Source organism: Mustelus asterias, chromosome 23, assembly GCF_964213995.1.
Source record: "Mustelus asterias chromosome 23, sMusAst1.hap1.1, whole genome shotgun sequence".
Lineage (NCBI taxonomy): Eukaryota > Metazoa > Chordata > Chondrichthyes > Carcharhiniformes > Triakidae > Mustelus > Mustelus asterias.
The window spans coordinates 25,522,304-25,540,913 of record NC_135823.1 but is presented as its reverse complement, the minus strand read 5'-3'; the positions used below and the strand labels follow the sequence as shown (position 1 = coordinate 25,540,913).

The 18,610-nt window shown below is 44.0% G+C and overlaps 1 protein-coding gene across 1 annotated transcript in view; it reads right to left on the bottom strand.

The window, feature by feature from the left end:
* Positions 1–6,474: 6,474 nt before the first annotated feature.
* The window catches only part of mmd2a (monocyte to macrophage differentiation-associated 2a), a 61,379-nt gene continuing 49,243 nt past the window's right edge, over positions 6,475–18,610 (bottom strand). The window contains exons 6-7 of the mRNA XM_078240981.1: positions 9,553–9,622; positions 6,475–6,712 (exon numbers count right to left, since the gene is read on the bottom strand). Of these exons, the coding sequence (XP_078097107.1) occupies positions 6,509–6,712; positions 9,553–9,622 (274 nt within the window). The 3' untranslated portion in view covers positions 6,475–6,508. The remainder of the gene's footprint in view (positions 6,713–9,552; positions 9,623–18,610) is intronic.

Here is an 18,610-nt window from a genome sequence, read left to right as displayed (position 1 = left end):
GTGGAGAAGCTGTGTCCTCCTTCAGGAAGGACATTAGGCAGGAAGGACTGATTTAAGCTCATTGGCTAAAGAAGCAGAGGAAGGTTAAGAAGGAGTTTTTGGCACAACGAGTTGGTATGACCTGGAATTGACATGTTCTGCCTGAAAGACTGGTGGAAGCAGATATAATCGTCGCTTTCTAAAGGAAATCAGACATATACCTGAAAAGGAAACCATTAGTGCGGCTATGGGGAAAGAATGGAGGGGTGGGAGCAATTGGATAGCTCTTTCAAAGGGCCAGCACAAGCACAATGAGCCAAATGGCCTCCAACTGTGCTCTATGTGTCTGTGAGTTAAAGGTATTTTACTGATCAGTCCCCTGCAAACAAGTCATCAACCCGCCGCGTTTATACTGTCCCCTCAGAGCATGTGGACATAAGACAACATTTCTTTCAGCCTTATATCTGAGTCAGAAGGTTGCAAGTTCAGATCCCACTCCAGAGACCTAAACACAAAATTTAGGCTAGTGTAAATATATAATAATGAGAGGATGTTGCACTGTTAGAGGTGCTGTCCTGCTGGTGAGGTGTTAAACTAAAGCCTGGAAAAAGATTCCATGATACCATTTAGAAGGGCGGCACAGTGGTTAGCACCGTGCCAGGGAACCGGGTTGGAGTTTGTATGTCTCCTCGTGTCTGCGTGGGTTTCCTCTGGGTGTTCCAGTTTCCTCCCACAGTTCAAAGATGTGTAGGTTAGGAGAATTGGCCATGGTGAATGCATGGGATAATGGGGATAAGATAGGGGGGATAGGTCTGGATAAGAAGCTCTGTCAGAGAGTCAATGCAGACTCGATGGGTTGAGTGGCCTCCTTCTGCACTGTAGGGACTCCGTGGTTTTCAGGGAAATCTCCCTAGTGACCTGGTGAATATTTACCCCTTATCCAATCTCAACAAAAAGCACCGATTATTGGGTCATTGTCACATTGCTGTTTATCGGATCTCACTGCGTGGAAATTGACTGTTGTGTTTCCTACATTCCAACAGTGACTAAAGTTCAAAAGTACTTCACTGGCCGTAGAGTGCTTTGGAATATCCTGGGGTTGTGAAAGATAAAATATAAATACAAGTTCTTTCTTTCACTCTGGATTTAGCCAAAAAGGATGGAGTACGACGGGGATTTTCCTTGAATATTATGGACTGCCAACAGTAAGCTGGAGTACACTGGGAATCATAGAAACATAGAAGATAGGAGCAGGAGGCCATTCGACCCTTCAAGCTTGCTCCGCCATTCACCACGATCATGGCTGATTGTTCAACTCAACAGCCTAATCCTGCTTTTTCCCCATAACCTTTGAGCCCATTTGCCCCAAGTGCTATATCTAGCTGCCCCTTGAATACATTCAATGTTTTGGCATCAACTACTTCCCGTGGTAATGAATTCCACAGGCTCACCACTCTTTGGGTGAAAAAATGTTCTTCATCTCCATCCTAAGTGGTCTACCCTGTATCCTCAGACTGTGACCCCTGGTTCTGGATACCCCCACCATCGGGAACATCCTCCCTGCATCTACCCTGTCTAGTCCTGTTAGAATTGTCTAAGTCTCTGTGAAATTCCCCCCCCCCCCCCCTCATTCATCTGAATTCCAGCGAAAACAATCCTAACCTAGTCAATCTCGCCTCATACATCAGTCCCGCCATCCCCGGAATCATCCTGATAAATCCTTGCTGCACTCCCTTGAAAACAAGAACATCCTTCCTCAGAAAAGGAGACCAAAACTGCGCACAATACTCTAGGTGTGGCCTCACCAAGGCCCTGTATAATTGCAACAACACGTCCCTGCTCCTGTACTCAAAACCTCTCGCAATAAAGGCCAACATACCATTTGCATTCTTTACCGCCTACTGCACCCTACTTCAGCGACTGGTGCACAAGTTCACCCAACTCCTGCTGCACACTCCCCTCTTCCAATTTACAACCATTCAGGTAGTAATCTGCCTTCTTGTTTTTGCTTTCAAAGTGAATAACCTCACATTTATCCAAATTATACTGCATCTGCCATTGATTTGTCCACTCACCCAACCTGTCCAGATCATGCTGAAGGATCTCTGCATCCTCGTCACAGCTCACCCTCCCACCCAACTTGGTATGATCTGCAAACTTTGAGATGTTACATTTTGTTTCCTCATCCAAATCATGAATACATATTATGAATAGCTGGGGTCCCAGTACCGATCCCTGTGGCACCCCACTAGTTACTGCCTGCCAATTTAAAAAGGACCCATTAATCCCTACTCTTTGTTTCCTCTCTGCCAACCAGTTTTCTATCCATCTCAATACACTGTCCCCAATCCCATGCGCTTTGATCTTGCACGATAATCTCTTATGCAGGACTTTGTCAAATGCTGCACCAACAATTATTCCACCCAGGCCCAATCCCGGTAACCCCACATATTTACCCTGCTAATTCCCCCGACACTAAGGGGCAATTTAGCATCACCAATCCACCTAACCCGCATATCTTTGGACTGTGGGAGGAAACCGGAGCAGCGGGAGGAAACCCATGCAGACACGGGGAGAATGTGCAAACTCAACACAAACTGTCAGCTGAGGCCGGAATTGAACCCGGGTCTTTGACACTGTGAGACAGCAGTGCTAACCACTGTGCTGCCCAATGCTGAGGTGTGCATTAATACTATAATTAGGTCATCAGTGTAGCATGACAAGCTGGTCCTCCTTATTGTGCAGTGGTTTGTAAAATATGAACAATATTTCTCACTAACGTTTTGGAAATTTCTGACCTAAATTTCCTTCACATGTTTTACATCTATTTAATTCCCTCTTTTATTTTTGTTAACTGCGGACATTAAGAGTCAGTATTATGATGTGCCTGCGTATTGTGTGTCAGTTTAAAGCAAACAGTCTATCTTTCCAATTAAGGACTGCCTTATGCTACATTGGAAAAACAGCCCAGGGTAAGGAAACCCCTTCAAAGAAAAGGATCAAAGATATGGAAGATTTCATTGATGGTGTACCCTCTTTTGTATATGTTTTAAAATGCACCAACAAGAATAACACCCCCCTGCCCAAAGCCCCATCTCTTTGCTCCAAAGATCCATGCGAGAAACAACCTTGAGTCAATATGTGTCCTTTAACTTGACACCTGCTCCGCAGTGGCTGCACTCCCAACACTTCTACTGTCCAGAAGAGGGAGTCCTCCCCGCATTGCCTGCATCTTCTAAGGCAGAAAATAAAAGGTTTTTTGGCATCTTCCAGCGGAAGATCTTCTGCAAGCTCAGATCGTGCACAACAATAGCCAGCATTTACATAGCACCTTTAACATATATAAATGTCCAAAGGCATTTCACCGAGGCTTAATTGAAAGTAAAATGGAAGGGAAACAGAAAATACTGGAAAATCTCAAGCAGACTTACAGCATCTGTGGAGAGTGATTAGAACTAATGGGTGAAATCTTACCAAATAAATGGCAGAGTGTTGGCTCCAGCGAGAGAAACATTGTGTTTCTCTCCAGAGAAACAGGTCACCATTCTCTCCAGATCTTACCACATTCTGTCACAAAAAAGCAGCCAGCGGCAAAACCCGAAGCCATGTCGCAAAGGCAAAGATCAAAGCAAAAACTAACCTCCCCCCACCCCACCACAGAGATCTCAGGGCTTCCCTCCATCCCCCCCAACCCCCTCGCGATCAGAGCCAGCATTCACCTAACACCTCCCTCCTAATCAGATCTATCATTCATCACCCCCCCGCACCCGATCAAATTAGCATTCACCACCCCCTCCCCTCCTCTCCTCCCAATCAGATCCATCATTCACCCCCCCCATTCTGATCAGATTAGCATTTGCCACCCCGTCCCCTTCTCTCCTCCCAATCAGAGCCATCATTCACCACCCTAATCCCCCCAGCAGTCAGTTCCCGCACCACACACCCTTTCCCCTGAAACCACCCCCCCCCCCACCAACATCCAACCCACACAGTTAATGCCAGCACCACCATAACCCCCCCCATCCCACCCCACAAACGGCCATCGTCGGTACCCCCAGACAGAGAGACACATTAGGATGACTCCACAGCTTTCACAGTCGGTGTGCAGTATGTGACCTGTAGTCTACCATTGCAGGCAAGTGTAACAGTCACTGGTGGGAGAGGGCAGCCCACATTTAAACTAGCAAGAAGTGTTTTCAGTGTTTTGGGGGAAATAATTTGCATGTAATTCTACACATTTGAATGAGAAAGGGTTTGCTCCTTGAAAGGGAAATTCCTGTCTGTAAGTTTCTTGAACTCAGTCATTTTTCACTCCTCTGTGGACATTTCTTAAATAAGGTGGGCGGCACGGTGGCACAGTGGTTAGCACTGCTGCCTCACAGCGCCAGGGACCCAGTTTCAATTCCGGCCTCAAGTCACTGTCTGTGTGGAGTTTGCACATTCTCCCCATGTCTGTGTGGGTTTTCTCCAGGTGCTCCGGTTTCCTCCCACACTTCAAAGATTGCGCGAGATAGGTTGATTGGCCATGCTAAATTGACCCTAGTGTCAGGGGGATTAGCAGGGTAATTATGTGGGGTTATGGGGATGGGACCTGGGTGAGATTGTGGTTGGTGCAGACTCAATGGGCCAAATGGCCTCTTTCTGCGCTGTAGATTCTATGATTCTAAGACAGAACTCAGAAAAAGCTCCATATAAAATTGATAAAAAGCACCAGCTTTCCTACATGAAAGAAAGCTCCCCCTGCTGGAGTTATGTCAAGGTACACCCGAAAACCAAGCTGACAGACAGCCTCAGTGTCCCTGGAATAATAGTGGGGAATTTAAAAAAAATTCACTGTGGTTGGTTGCTGTCCGCTGACTCGGGCAGATGTGGAACCGAGAGGACTTCAATTATAATGGCCCACTCCAAGCCCACATAGCCAAATAGGCTGCTGACAGTTCCTGTCTTGGTTCTGAAGAGTGGATTCATGGGGTGAGGCACTGCAAAGCTTCCCCAGAAAGACTGGGTGCTTTCAAACAGGGGAGGAAATAGGAAATAGACAGGCAGAAAGAAGCCCTTGTGGTAAAAGGGCCCAGGGCCCACTGAACCGGTGGGCTAAAAATTCACTCTGGCCTGTGATCTGCCGTGCTGGAACTATGAGCCTCAAAGCTGGCTTGAAATTAGAAACCGGGCCTCATTTTACTAATAAAGACTGTCTCTGGAGCAGTGACTACCCCCCACCTGCTACCCCTCCCTCTGCCCCCCCACCCCGCCCATTGCCTCATGGATAGCAGCTTTAAGGTAACCTGGAAAGTGGGGATGGCGGGGTGGGGGGGGGGAAGTGTATAGGAAGAGGGGGATGAGCGGGAGATTGTGGGTGGGCAGCAGCCCCAGGGAATGCTCTATGATCTGGGGGGAGCAGGGAGTACTCCTGCCCCGCAGGAAGTTAAGTGAAAACAGGAATACTTTCCGAATTTTTTTTGGTGGCAGTTACTGACTAGGCCACAGCAATTAAACCAAAACCTGAGTGGAATAGGCCCGGAGCCTGCGCTGACTAATTTTGCTGAGTGTTCCTCAAACAGGCTTTAGGTCTCTCGAGGGGCTTTGTACCTCCTCAAGGTGACTGCTTGGGATGTCTGTAAATCATCCAAGGACAATGCACAAACAGATGTGTTTTAGGTACCCTTGGGGCAACAAGGCATTATCCTGGAAAATATGAGTGCAATGAGATCCAATTTTTACCCTGTCTTTGTCCATTCCTGGAGCAAAGCGTGTGATAATCGTCGGCGTACATCAATAATTCCAGACAAGTGTTTCAAAATCTGACAAGTTACATGGAATTGTTAAGACAACATAACAGGTATGCAACCGTGCCAATTTCTGGCAGATCCAGCCCATTACCTGGTTCACAGGTTAATAAAGAATGTTCTAGAAAATGCAACTTTCACTTGTACTTTTCACAGAAAAATAATCTATTAAGGTATAGCTGTGTCTGGCAAATATGCACAGCTAATAAGGATTCAAGTTTTTTTTGTTTGGAAAAATTTGACTATAAAACTCCGTGGTTAGTGGAAAATTATGGTACAGCTATGAAAGCTAGTTCAGTCAATAGTTTGAAGGAATGTCTATGGGCAGGCTTCTCCGATCTCGTCCGTTCCTGCCCTGCTACCAACGAGAATGGAGAATTTGGTGCTCAGCCAAAACTCCATTCGCTGCAGCGGGACTGGAGAATCCCAGCTGGGGTCGAGGTCGTAAGTTTCCTGCACGTGTGTGTGTGTGTGTGTGTGTGTGGTGTCGCATCTGCGTGTGTTTGTATCTATGTGCATATCTCCATGTGTATATCTGTGCGTTGGTATTTAATACTGGCCTTTGAGTTGGCAATTCAGTGCTGAAAGACCTACAAAAGATCCTGGAATGTCTGCTTTCGATCTTCACACTTCTACATCATGGCCTGTGGAGATCCTTGTCATGTTCTTGAGCCATTTTTGTTCGATGTTATTCATTTCTTTTTGATCGACTTGTGCACTGCTTCTCCCAGGTCGCAACCTGGTCACTTGGAAGTCCTCATTTCCAACATGGCTGGGCAGTACAGATACCTCCAGATGGCGTAGTAGTGGACGCCTGCTCCAATGGCCACAAAGAGATGCCATATTGCGTGTGCGAATGGAATCCGGCCATCGCTCTTGAAGAAAAGCATGCCCAGGCAGTAGAAGGAACCACCCACCAGCAACTCAAACAGTCCATCGGTGTTAGGCTGAATGGAGAGAGCAAGAAAGACCCAATGAAACACTTGGCCAGGTAACACTTCAATCAATGCTGCCATTAAATTGTATGCGTCTTACTCACATCCTGAACAATCGAAGGATAATCAGACAGCTACACTTGTCATTAGCACATTGGCAACTCGCCTGCAATATGGGGAAATGTGGCAGTCAGCTTGTGCACAACAAGATCCCACAGATAGCATCCTGATAATGGCCAGATTATCTCTTTCAGTTTAGATGGGCGCACTGCTGATGACCGAGGCAGTTGCTGACACGAGGAAACCAAAAGGCCAAGACCGGTTGTTTTTGATTGGTTTTATTTGAGCCTTCCTCCAGCAGTGTAGTGTAACTGTTACATCTACCCTCTTACAGTTGGGGAACGGACAGGGCTCAGAAGGGAGAACTTTTACTTCCGAGTCAGAAGGTTGCGGCTTTAAGTCTCACTCCAGATGCAATCCAGACCAGACCAGACCAGGGGTCTGCAACCTACAGTTCCAGAGTCACACTCGGCTCTTTAACATTAGAGTGGCACAGTGTTTGGCATTGCTGCCTCACAACTCCAGGGACCCAGGTTCAATTCCGGCCTGAGGTAATTTTCTGTGTGGAGTTTGCACATTCTCCCCGTGTCTGCGTGGGTTTCCTCCGGGTGCTCCGGTTTCCTCCCACACTCCAAAGATGTGTAGGTTAGGTTGATTGGCCATACTAAATTACCCCTTAGTGTCCAAAGATGTGTAGGTTAGGGGGATTAGCGGGGTAAATGTGTGGGGTTACGGGGATAGGACGGGGGTGGGCCTGGGTAAGATGATCTGTTGGAGAGTTGGTGCCCCCAAACCGCTTCTAATTGGATTGAATTAATGTGACAAAAGGCCCAAGAACAGCTAAGTCAAGAAAAATGAGAGCTGTATTTTTATTGTGGGGATAAAAGGTTAATAATTATGCTGCACTTTGCGGTTTCAAATGATTATTTTAACAAAAGATACCACCGTGCTCTGAATAAACAGATTTGAATGGCACTGATACACCAGGGTTACAGATAACACTATTTCTAAATTATTCTGAGCGTGTTATTAGAAGCTTTACTTTATCACAAGAATCAATGGCCAAAAAGGTTTGTCCGAATTCTACACATCTTAAATTAAACTTTGTTTTAAAGGTGACTTTATTGATAAAGTTATAAAAAAGCAACAAACTAAAAAGGGAATACAGAGTTCGGCCTATTTGAATTTTGATTTTTCTCCTATTGATTCAATATTTATGCAAATTATACATTCTACCTATAGCACTTGACATTTTGTCAAGTTTTGGTTTACGAAATGTTGAAATTTGTCTGGTGGTTCCCAGTATTATTTATTTTAGATATTCTTTTTTGTTGAAAAGGCTCTTTGGGTTAAAAGAAAGTGGTTGGTGACCCCTGATCCTGGCTGATAATCCTGGTGCAGCACCGCAGGGAGTGCTAGTTGGTCAGAGGTGCCATCTTTTGGCTGAGAGGTTAAACTGTCTGCCTCACGGGTGGAAGCAGAGTGGCACTAATTGAAGAAGGGCCTTGGATTTCCCCCTGGCTTAACCAACCTCACCAAAACAGATAACTGGCCATCATGACACTGCTGTTTGTGGGAGCTTGCTGTACACAAATTGGCTGCCTCTTTACCTACATTACACCAGTGACCATACTTTAAAAGTACTTCATTGGCTGGAAAATGCTTTGAGATATCAGGAATGGTGATATATAAATCCAAGTATTATTTTGTGATTCACAGGCTGATTCTCCAGTCAGAATATTACAGAAAGGTGATAATTTTTGTCATTGAGAATTGTGATTGTCAAATGTAAGCTAAATTTGCCACGACTTTTCTGACTGTATTTATGAACAATAAGGAGTCTCACAACACCAGGTTAAAGTCCAACAGATTTATTTGGCAGCACAAGCTTGTGCTGCCAAATAAACCTGTTGGACTTTAACCTGGTGTTGTGAGACGTCTTACTGTGCTCCCCCCCTGTCCAACGCTGGCATCTCCACATCATGTATTTATGAAACACAGAATAAACAGCGGTGAGGTTTATGGTTGTGGGGGTACCTTCACTCGACTGAAATTCTGACTACTTTCTGAAGAGCATTCCCAATGTCATCAAAAATCCCCTAACTGGCCATTCAGCACATTTTCTGGAAGCTAGCTGTGTGCAGAACTGGCTGCCATGTTTTCCTTTGTTATATCAATGATATATCAATGCCTGAAATAATTCACTGGCTCTTAAGTTTTTTGGGATGGCATGAATTCATGAAAGATGTTATGGAAATGCAAGACTTTAGCATTTCAGTGACGTCACTTTAAGAAAGAAAGGAAGACTTGTATTTATAACACGCACATACACATGCACACACACACCCATGCGCGCACAGAACACACACACACACAAACACACGACACGCACAGGGACACGCATGCGCACACACACTCAGATACATGTGTGCAAGCATACACTCATATGCACATGCATATGCGCACACAAACACCAGATGTGTGTATACACATACACACTCAGATATGCATGCACACACACATATAGATATATATATGTGCATACATACACTCAGATATGTGCATGCACACACACTCAGATCCACATATATGTACACACTCAATTACATTAGCATGCACACACAGAGATATGCACGCATGTACTCACACACACTCTCAGATATGCCCGCGCAGACACACACACGTACACACTCAGATATGCAAGCATGTGCTCAGATTTGCGAACACATATACACACTTAGACACGGGCACATATATATACACTTAGATACACACACACACACCAACCTTACCATTGAGAGAATGACGAGTGCAGGAAAGATGCCCATGACCATGTAGCAAATCAACTCGACAATTTTATACCTGCAAGAGGAAATATCAGAGTGTATGGGGAATCAGAGAGAAAGAGGAAAGTGTATAATCTGGAGAACGAGTTTGTTACTATAATCATGTATAATTTAACCCAGCATGGATTAAATTAAATACTAATTATATCTTTCACATTGGGACTAATGGAGGTATCAATATTTAAAGATCCACTGGGTGTTAAATGTAAAATAGAGCATTGTGGGGCTGGGAAGGCTGTGGTAAGGTTAAAAGGCTTGTTGGTAAGATAGAACTTAACAATTTGATTCCCATGTTTGACAAGTTCATCCCTCACCATTAACTGGAGTAAATTATGAAAAGAAATCAGACTCTGAGCAGTTGATAGAATTAAATAAGACACCTTGTATCTCCAATGCTCTGATGAAGGTCTCGAAGAACAGAATATGGCAGATCAAAGTTCGGAGTGATCATGATATATGTGATAGAATGATCACATTCACAGGACAATCACCCAGAGTGGATGTCCAGAGGAGACTAAGGACCGGTGGGAGTAATGGTTGTGTGACAGGCAGGAATAGCCACTGGTTGAATGGTGAGGATGGTGGCTGGATTTCGAGGTCCATGGACTGGCAGAATGGGGCAGGAAGAGTGGAAGTAACAAAGCTCCATGCAAGTAATGATAAGACAGTCTGGAGGTGCCTCTTGGATTGGAAAACAATCATGTATAATCGTAAGAGCCTCTAATAGTGCAAGAGATCTCCCAGTAATTGTCCCCCCGCCACACACACACACAGAAACATTGAAGCAGAGGCTACAGCTTGAACAGATCAGACAATAAAATATAGGCCTCAGAAAGTCACCTGACAGAATTAGGACAATATATCCTAATGATTGTGAAATTTTGGTGACTGCCAACAAACCTAAGGATAAATGAGTAAGAGAAACAAAACAAAGTGAGTCAGACGTCTGGAGAGGATATGGAATTTGTCCTGACTTACCAATAGGGATCCAACAGCTTTGCTAGAGGGATGGGTTTGTATTGAAGAAATCCCCGCATATGGAACTTATAAAGCTAAATCGAGGTCAGTAGCAAGAACAACTGGGTGGTGCAAATGTTAGAATGGATGCTCCTGCTACTGGAATAGTAAACTCTTTTTGGTTTTTTTGGCCATATATTCTTGGGAGTGTAGGTTAATCAATTTAAAAGCAACATTTTTGTAGTGCAACGCTTTTCAGACAGAAGTGTTGTAGAAGCTACCTAAAGACGCAGTGGTTGTAGAAGGACATGGATAGAAACTAAAAAAGCCCGAATGACGCCAGAATGTGGTCATTTTTGGTATATCTGTTCTGCTGAAAGTAGGTATGTCCAACTAAAAGCCAATTCCAGTGTCTTTACAGTACCAATTTCATGTGGTGATTTCTTATGGGGTGGTACTATGGAATTTGAGGAAATCATCATTGATAAGAGTAGAATTTAAAATTGGGGATCTGAAAAACATTGGTTTAGATATTAAGCTAAGTAGGTTTTGTATAACTTTAAATCAGCAATCCTATTTAGAAAGGGATAGTCTCATTCCAGTTAATCATACAAGGTCATCACAGAAAAAATATCATGGCCGGAATGTTACTGCCATTCACGCCAGCGGGATTTTCCCATCCAGCTGCAGTGAACGGAGATTTGGCTGGGTACCAAATTCTCCGACCTCGCTGCAGTGGGAGCGTGGCATGAACGATCGGTAAGACCCTATTTTAATATCTAATGAGATAGAGCTCTCGGCCTTTTGGCTAAGATCAAGTGTAGTATGGATTGGATGCTGCACTTGGTTGAGGTCATTGGGTTACATTGAAGCTTCATATGTTTCATATGAAGCAATTTTTAAAAGCGGCATCCCGGCCTTTTGGCTAAGATGCAAATGAGCTCAAGTTTTGGAGGAGGTGTTGCTTTGCTCCTCCAATCAACTTGGCTCATGTAGATCAGGCCCAGGACAGGGTGATTTGGTCGCTCGCCCTGTCTTGTCTGCCTGGATCTGAAATGTCTCAACTTGTTGAGACTCTGAATTGGATTTGATTTGATTGAATTGGAAAAGTATAAAAAAAAAATAATCTAATGAGATAGAGCAATTGTGGAGTTTGATTGGTCAGTTAAACTAGGCACCGAGACCAGATGTGGAGCTATGTAAAGTTGCCCCAAAAAAGTAGTAAGCATGAGGATTAGGAGCATTTTAAAATTCAGCAAAGGGAAACCAAGAAATTGGTAAAGAAAGAGAAAATAGAACAGGAAAGTAAACTCGTGGGGAACATGTAAAACCTTCTATCTGTATGTAAAAAGGAAAGGGTGAGTAAAGACAAATGTGGGCCCAATACAGGTTACAGGTAGAGGGTGGAAAATTTATAATGGGGAATAAGGAAATCGCAGAAAAATTAAACAAATGCTTTGCCCAGGTTGATCTGGCACGATGGCACACTGGTTAGCACTGCTGCCTCACAACGCCAGGGACCGGGTTCGATTCCTGGCTTGGGTCACTGTCTGTGCAGAGTTTGCATATTTTCCCCGTGTCTGCATGGGTTTCCTCCGGGTGCTCCGGTTTCCTCCCACAGTCTGAAAGATGTGCTGGTTAGGTGGATTGGCCATGCTAAATCCTCCCTCAGTGCCTCCGAACAGGCGCCGGAGTGTGGCGACTAGGGGATTTTCACAGTAACTTCATTGCAGTGTTAATGTAAGCCTACTTGTGACACTAATAAATAAACTTAAATTCCCACCCAAACTCGACAGATATTTTGTTGGCCCATCAAATTATCCATCCCGCCCGCTACGTTTCCCACAGTGGGTGGCACCGGAAAGATTTGTGTCTTCACCTCCCTGAAACAATGGAAAGCTAAGGGATATTGGGATTGAGGTCTGAAAGAAATCAGTATTAGTAAAAAGTAATGCTGGAGAAATTAATGGGATTGAAAGCTGATAATTCCCCTGGACCTGATATACACCCCAGAGTGTTTAAAGCAGTGTCTGTAGAGATAGTCAATGCATGGGTGGTCATCTTTCCAAAATTCTATAAATTCTGGAGATGCGCTTGCAGTTTGGAAGGCAGCAAATGCAACCCCACTATTTGGGAAAGGAGGGGGAGGGGGAGAGAAAACAGGGAATGACAGACCTGTTAGCCTGACTTCAGTATTAGGGGAAATAACTGGACCTTTAGAAAGTAATGGTGAGATTGGGCAAGTCAACATGGATTTATGAAAAGGAAATCATGTTTGACAAACTTGTTGGAGCTTTTTGAGGATGTTGCAAACAGGATAGATTCGGGAGGACCAGTGGATGTGGTGTATTTGGATTTTCAGAAGGCTTTCGCTAAGGCCCCTCATAAGAGGTTAGTGAGGGAACATGGGATTGAGGGAAATATACTGGCATGGATTGAAGATTGGTTTATAGACAGTAGAGATAAAGGGATCATTCTCAGGTTGACAGGCTGTGACTGACTTGGATCAGTGCTTTAGCCCCAACTATTCACAATCTTCTATAGATGATTTGGATGTGGGGACCAAATGTAAAAGTTCCAAGTTTGCTGATGAAACAAACCTTGTTGGGAATGTGAGTTGTGAGGAGGATGCACGGAGCCTTCAAGGGAGTTTAGACAGGCTAAGTGAATGGGTAAAAACATGGCAGATAGAATTTAATGTGGAAAAATGTGAAGTTATCCATTTTGGTAGGAAAAACAGAAATGTAAAATGGGGAGAGACTGGGAAATGTTGATGACGTCCAAAGGGACCTGAGTGTACATGTTCATAAGTCACTGAAAGCTAACAGGCAGGTGCAACAAGCAACTCGGAAAGTAAATGGTATGGTAGTGTTTATTACTGGAGGATTTGAGTATAGGAATACAGAAGTCTTGCTGCACTTGTATGGAGCTTTGGTGAAACTATACCTTGCGTATTGTGTGCAGTTTTGGTCTTCTTACCCAAGGAAGGATGTACTGGCCATGGAGTGAAGGCAGCAGAGGTTCACTTGGCTAATCCTTGGGATGGTGGGATTGTCTTCTGAGGAGAGATTGAGGAGACTGGGCCTGTATTCTTTAGAGTTTAGAAGAATGAGAGGTGATCTCTTTGGAGTGTACAAAATTCTTACAGAACTCCTCTGGGTAGATGCAGTAAGAATATATCCCCCTGGCTGGGAGAGTGGGTGGGCGGGTTCTAGAACCAAGGGACACAGTCTCAGAATAAAAGACAGGCCATTTAGGACTGAAATGAGAAGGAATTTATTTGGGATTCTCTACCCCAGAGAGCTGTGGAGGCTCAGTCATTGAGTTTGTTCAAAGCAGAGATCAATAGATTTCTAGATACAAATGGCATCAAGGGATACAGGAATAGTGTGGTAAAATAGCTCTGAGATAGAGGATCAGCCATGATCTAATTAAATAGTGGAGCAGGTTCGAAAAGCATTTGTTCACACCTCTGTCCTCAGCCTGCTACAATCTTCCAGTGAAGGCAAACACAAACTGGAGGAAAGCACCTCATTCTCTGATTCGGCCCTTCACAACCTTCTGGACTTAATGCTGAGTTCAACAACTTCAGAGCATGAGCTCCGTCCTCCATTTTGAATCTTTCTCCCAGTGGCAGTCTGTATGTTGTTCTCAGCTCTTTGCTTTCAGACAGTGCTGACCTCTATTCCGCTCTTAACACCTACTCTGACCATGCTTTGTGTCTTTAATACTACCATTACCACTTCCTTTGCCTATATTCCATGACACCTTAGTCATTTTATCTCCCTCACGCTCTACCTGTTCTCTGACCTTCTCCTTTGCCCCACCTGTCCTTTCCCCCATAAAACCCATCACATTTCCATTTCTCTTCAGTTCCAAGGAAGGGACACTGGACTTGAAGCCTTAATGGTGGCACAGTGGTTAGCACTGCTGCCTCACAACTTCAGGGACCCGGGTTCGGTTCCCGGCTTGGGTCACTGTCTGCATGGAGTTTGCACATTCTCCTCGTGTCTGCGTGGGTTTCCTCCGGGTGCTCCGGTTTCCTCCCACAGTCTAAAAGACATGCTGGTTAGGTGCATTGAGCCAAACAGGCGCTGGAGTTTGGTGACTAGGGGATTTTCACAGTAACTTCATTGCAGTGTTAATGTAAGCCTTACTTGTGACCAATAAAAAAACTTTTACTTTTTTTTAAAGTTTTTACTTAACTCTGTCTCTCTCTGCACAGATTCTACCAGACCTGAGTATTTCCAGCATTCACCGTTTTTATTTCAACTCTCCAGCATCTGCAGTATTTTATTTTTGTCTACGTAACACTTTGTACAGAGAGTAAGGATGTTTTCAAACTTTTAGAGAGAAGGTAATCAATTAATTGCATGTCACTTGGGTGTCTAATTGTATTTTGGAGGCAGATAGCGGAATTTTACCGCCTCGTCCACCCGAGCTTCATAAGATCCCGCCCGAGGCCAACGGAGAATTCCATTGTGCGAGCCTCACCCACCCCGATTCCAGAGCGGGCATGCCGGTAAAATTCTAGCCTATCTCTTTATATTGGAACAGGCTGAAAGGGGGGCTTATTGGTTGGTGGTGCATGATATTTAGGCGTGACTCTGAGTGAAGTGTAAACATTAGGCTCTAATGTCCCATCCTTCGCTGCCTGGCTATTAGGGGTGTAACATTAACTTGTTTTTCATTTGTCACAAGAAATCTAATGGAAGATGGTTAGGGTTCTGGATACCTATGAGGTGATCTGGCATTGCAGAGCGGCAGAAAGCTGGATTCAGCAGCACCTACGTCTGGAAATGTGTGATGATTAAACCCTGTTCTGAAGATCAAAATGGATTTTTTTTTAAATCAAATGAAAGAAGGGATCAGTGCAGCTTGGGTGGGATTTTCCAACTGAGATATTTCTGTCATTCTCACCTCCTGAGGCAACAGTGTGTAGAATAGGCGTGCGGGGTTGAATGGCCTACCCCTGCTCCAAAATCATATTATTCAGGGGTAAATGATGAAGGTTGTGAAAGCTGTCGTTTAAAATAAAAATCAAAGCAATGGAAGCCATGCAGCAAGTGGCAGGAAAGTGAGAGAGGGGATTGAAATAATATTGAAAAATAAGAGTGATGAAAGTTAGTGGCTGGAGTTATTCATGTTTTACTATTAATGAGAAAGCTAATAGCGCAACTCACATCTAAACGATGTACAAAGAGGTTAAAGTCTATGTTACGTTGGGGTAGATCAAATTCAAGCTGGCTGTGACTATGGTCCATTAACCCAGAAAATGAAGCATTAAAATCGTTTTATCATAAGATAAAATAACTTGCAGGAATGAATGTGAAATATTTTGCTGCTATCTTCACTGTAAAAGGTACAAAAAAGATGCAGTAATTGCTGTAAATCAGGATGTGGAAGGGAGAGAGGAACTTGGTGAAGTTACAAGCGCTAGAGATGTGGTACTAAGCAAACCGACGGAGCTGTGGCTGACAAGCCTCTGTGTCCTCATGGGCTTCATCCTAGAGTCTTAAACGAGAGGGCTAATGAGATAGGAGATGTGTTGATGGCAATCTTCCAAAATTCCCTGGGAACGTTCCATCAGACTAGAAAGTAGCAAATATGACCTCCCGCCATTCAGGCAGAAAACATGAAACTATAGGCCAGCTAGCTTTACATCTGTCGTGGGGAAGGTGTTAGAATCGATCATTAAGGAGGTTATAACCGGGCACTTAGGGAAACTCAAGGTATTCGGGAAGAGTTAGCATGGTTTTGTGCAAGGGAAACCCTGTTTTACCAATTTATTAGAGTTCTTTGAAGGAGTAACCTGCACCGTGGATAAAGAAGAACCTGTAGATGTACTGTACTTGGATTTCCAGAAGGCATTTGATAAGGCGCTACATAAAAGGTTATTGAGGACAATAAAAGCTCATGGTAACATATTCACATGCATAGAAGATTGGCTGGTTGGCAGAAAATAGAGAGTATGCATAAATGGGTTTAATCCCGATTGACAGGATGTGGAGTCCTGCAAAGGCCTGTGCTGGGGCCTCAACTTTTTACAATTTATTTCAATGACTTAGATGAGGGAAGCATAGACATGGTAGCTAAATTTTCAGATGGCACAAAGATAGGTAGGGAAGTATGTTGTGAAGAGGAAATAAGGAGGTGCAGATATAGATAGATTAGGTGAGTGGGCAAAATTCTGTCAGATGGAGGATAATCTGGGAAGTGTGAAGTTATTCGCTTTGGCAGGTAGGATAAAAAGGCAGACTATTTCTTAAATGGGGAACAACTGTAGAATTCCATTGTGCAGAGGGATCGAGGTGTTCTAGTGCATAAGTCACAAAACGTTAGCATGCAGGTACAGTGTATGGGCAGCACAGTGGCACAATGATTAGCACTGCTACCTCACAGCGCTAAGGGCCCCCCCGGGTTCGATTCCTGGCTTGGGTTACTGTCTGCGTGGAGTTTGTATGTTCCCCCCGTGTCTGCATGGGTTTCCTCCGGTATCCTCCCACAGTCCAAAGATGTGAAGGTTAGGGAGAATAGCCATGTCAAATGAGTGAGGTTACAGGGATAGGGAAGTGGGGGTGGACTTGGGTAAAATGCTCTTTTGGAGAGTTGGTGCAGACGCGATGGCCTGAATGGCCTCCTTCTTCACTGTAGAGATTTTATGGTGCAGCAAGTAATTAAGGAAGTAAATGGAATGCTACTCTTTATTATCAGAGGAATTGAACTAAAAGTAAGGACATTATGCTTCAGTTAAACAGAGCATTGGTGAGACCACATCTTGAATATTGTGCACAATTCTGGTCTCCTTATGTAACTTTAAGGAAGGTTGTAAATGCGTTGCAAATGATTCCGAGGAGGTTTACTAGATTGATATCTGGATTGAGTGGGTTATCGTATGAGGAAAGATTGGACAGACTGGGATTGTTTCTACTGGAGTTCAGAAGAACAATCTGTCCTGGCCCCCCATGCTGACATTATAGTTAAGAAAAGCCCACCAATGCCTCTACTTTCTCAGAAGAATAAAGAAATTAGGCATGTCAGCTATGACTCTCACCAACTTTTTCAGATGCACCATAGAAAACATTCTTTCTGATTGCATCACTGTTTGGTATGGCTCCTGCTCTGCCCAAGACTGCAAGGAACTACAAAAGGTCGTGAATGTAGCCCAATCCATCACGCAAACCACCCTCCCATCCATTGACTCTGTCTACATTTCCCGCTGCCTCGGCAAAGCAGCCAGCATAATTAAGGACCCCACACACCCTGGACATTCTCTCTTTCACGTTCTTCCTTCGGGAAAAAGATATAAAAGTCTGAGGGCACATATCAACCGACTCAAGGACAGCTTCTTCCCTGCTGCTGTCAGACTTTTGAATGGACTTACCTCGCATTAAGCTGATCTTTTTCTACACCCTAGCTATGACTGTAACACTACATTCTGCACTCTCTCCTTTCCCTCTTTATGAATGGTATGTTTTGTCTGTGTAGCGCGCAAGAAACAATACTTTTCACTGTATGTTAATACATGTGACAATAATAAATCAAATCAAATCAAATCAAAGAAGAGTGAGCGGTGACTTGATTGAAGTGTAGAAGATTCTGAATGGTATTGATGAGGTGGACACGAAGAGGATGTTTCCTCTTGTGGGTGAGTCCAGAACTAGGGGGCAGAGTTTTAAAATTAGGGTTTGCCCTTTTAGGACAGAGATGAGGAGAATTTCTTCCTCTCCGAGGCTTTTGCGACTTTGGAACTCTCTACCTCAGAAGGTGGTGGAGGTGGGGGGTCACTGAATATTTTTAAGATACATATTTAGATAGATTCTTGTTCGGCAAGGGAATTAAAGGCTATCAGGGATAGATGGGATTTAACACAAACAGATCAGCCATGATCTTATTGAATGGTGGAGAAGGCTTGAGGGGCCGAATGGCCTTCTTCTGCTCCTATTTTGCATGTTTGTGTGTTAATCACTTTATCATATGAGAAAATAAATTATAAGAAATGAACGTGAAATGGTTTTTATAATGTCTTGGGATTTTAATAACAAAA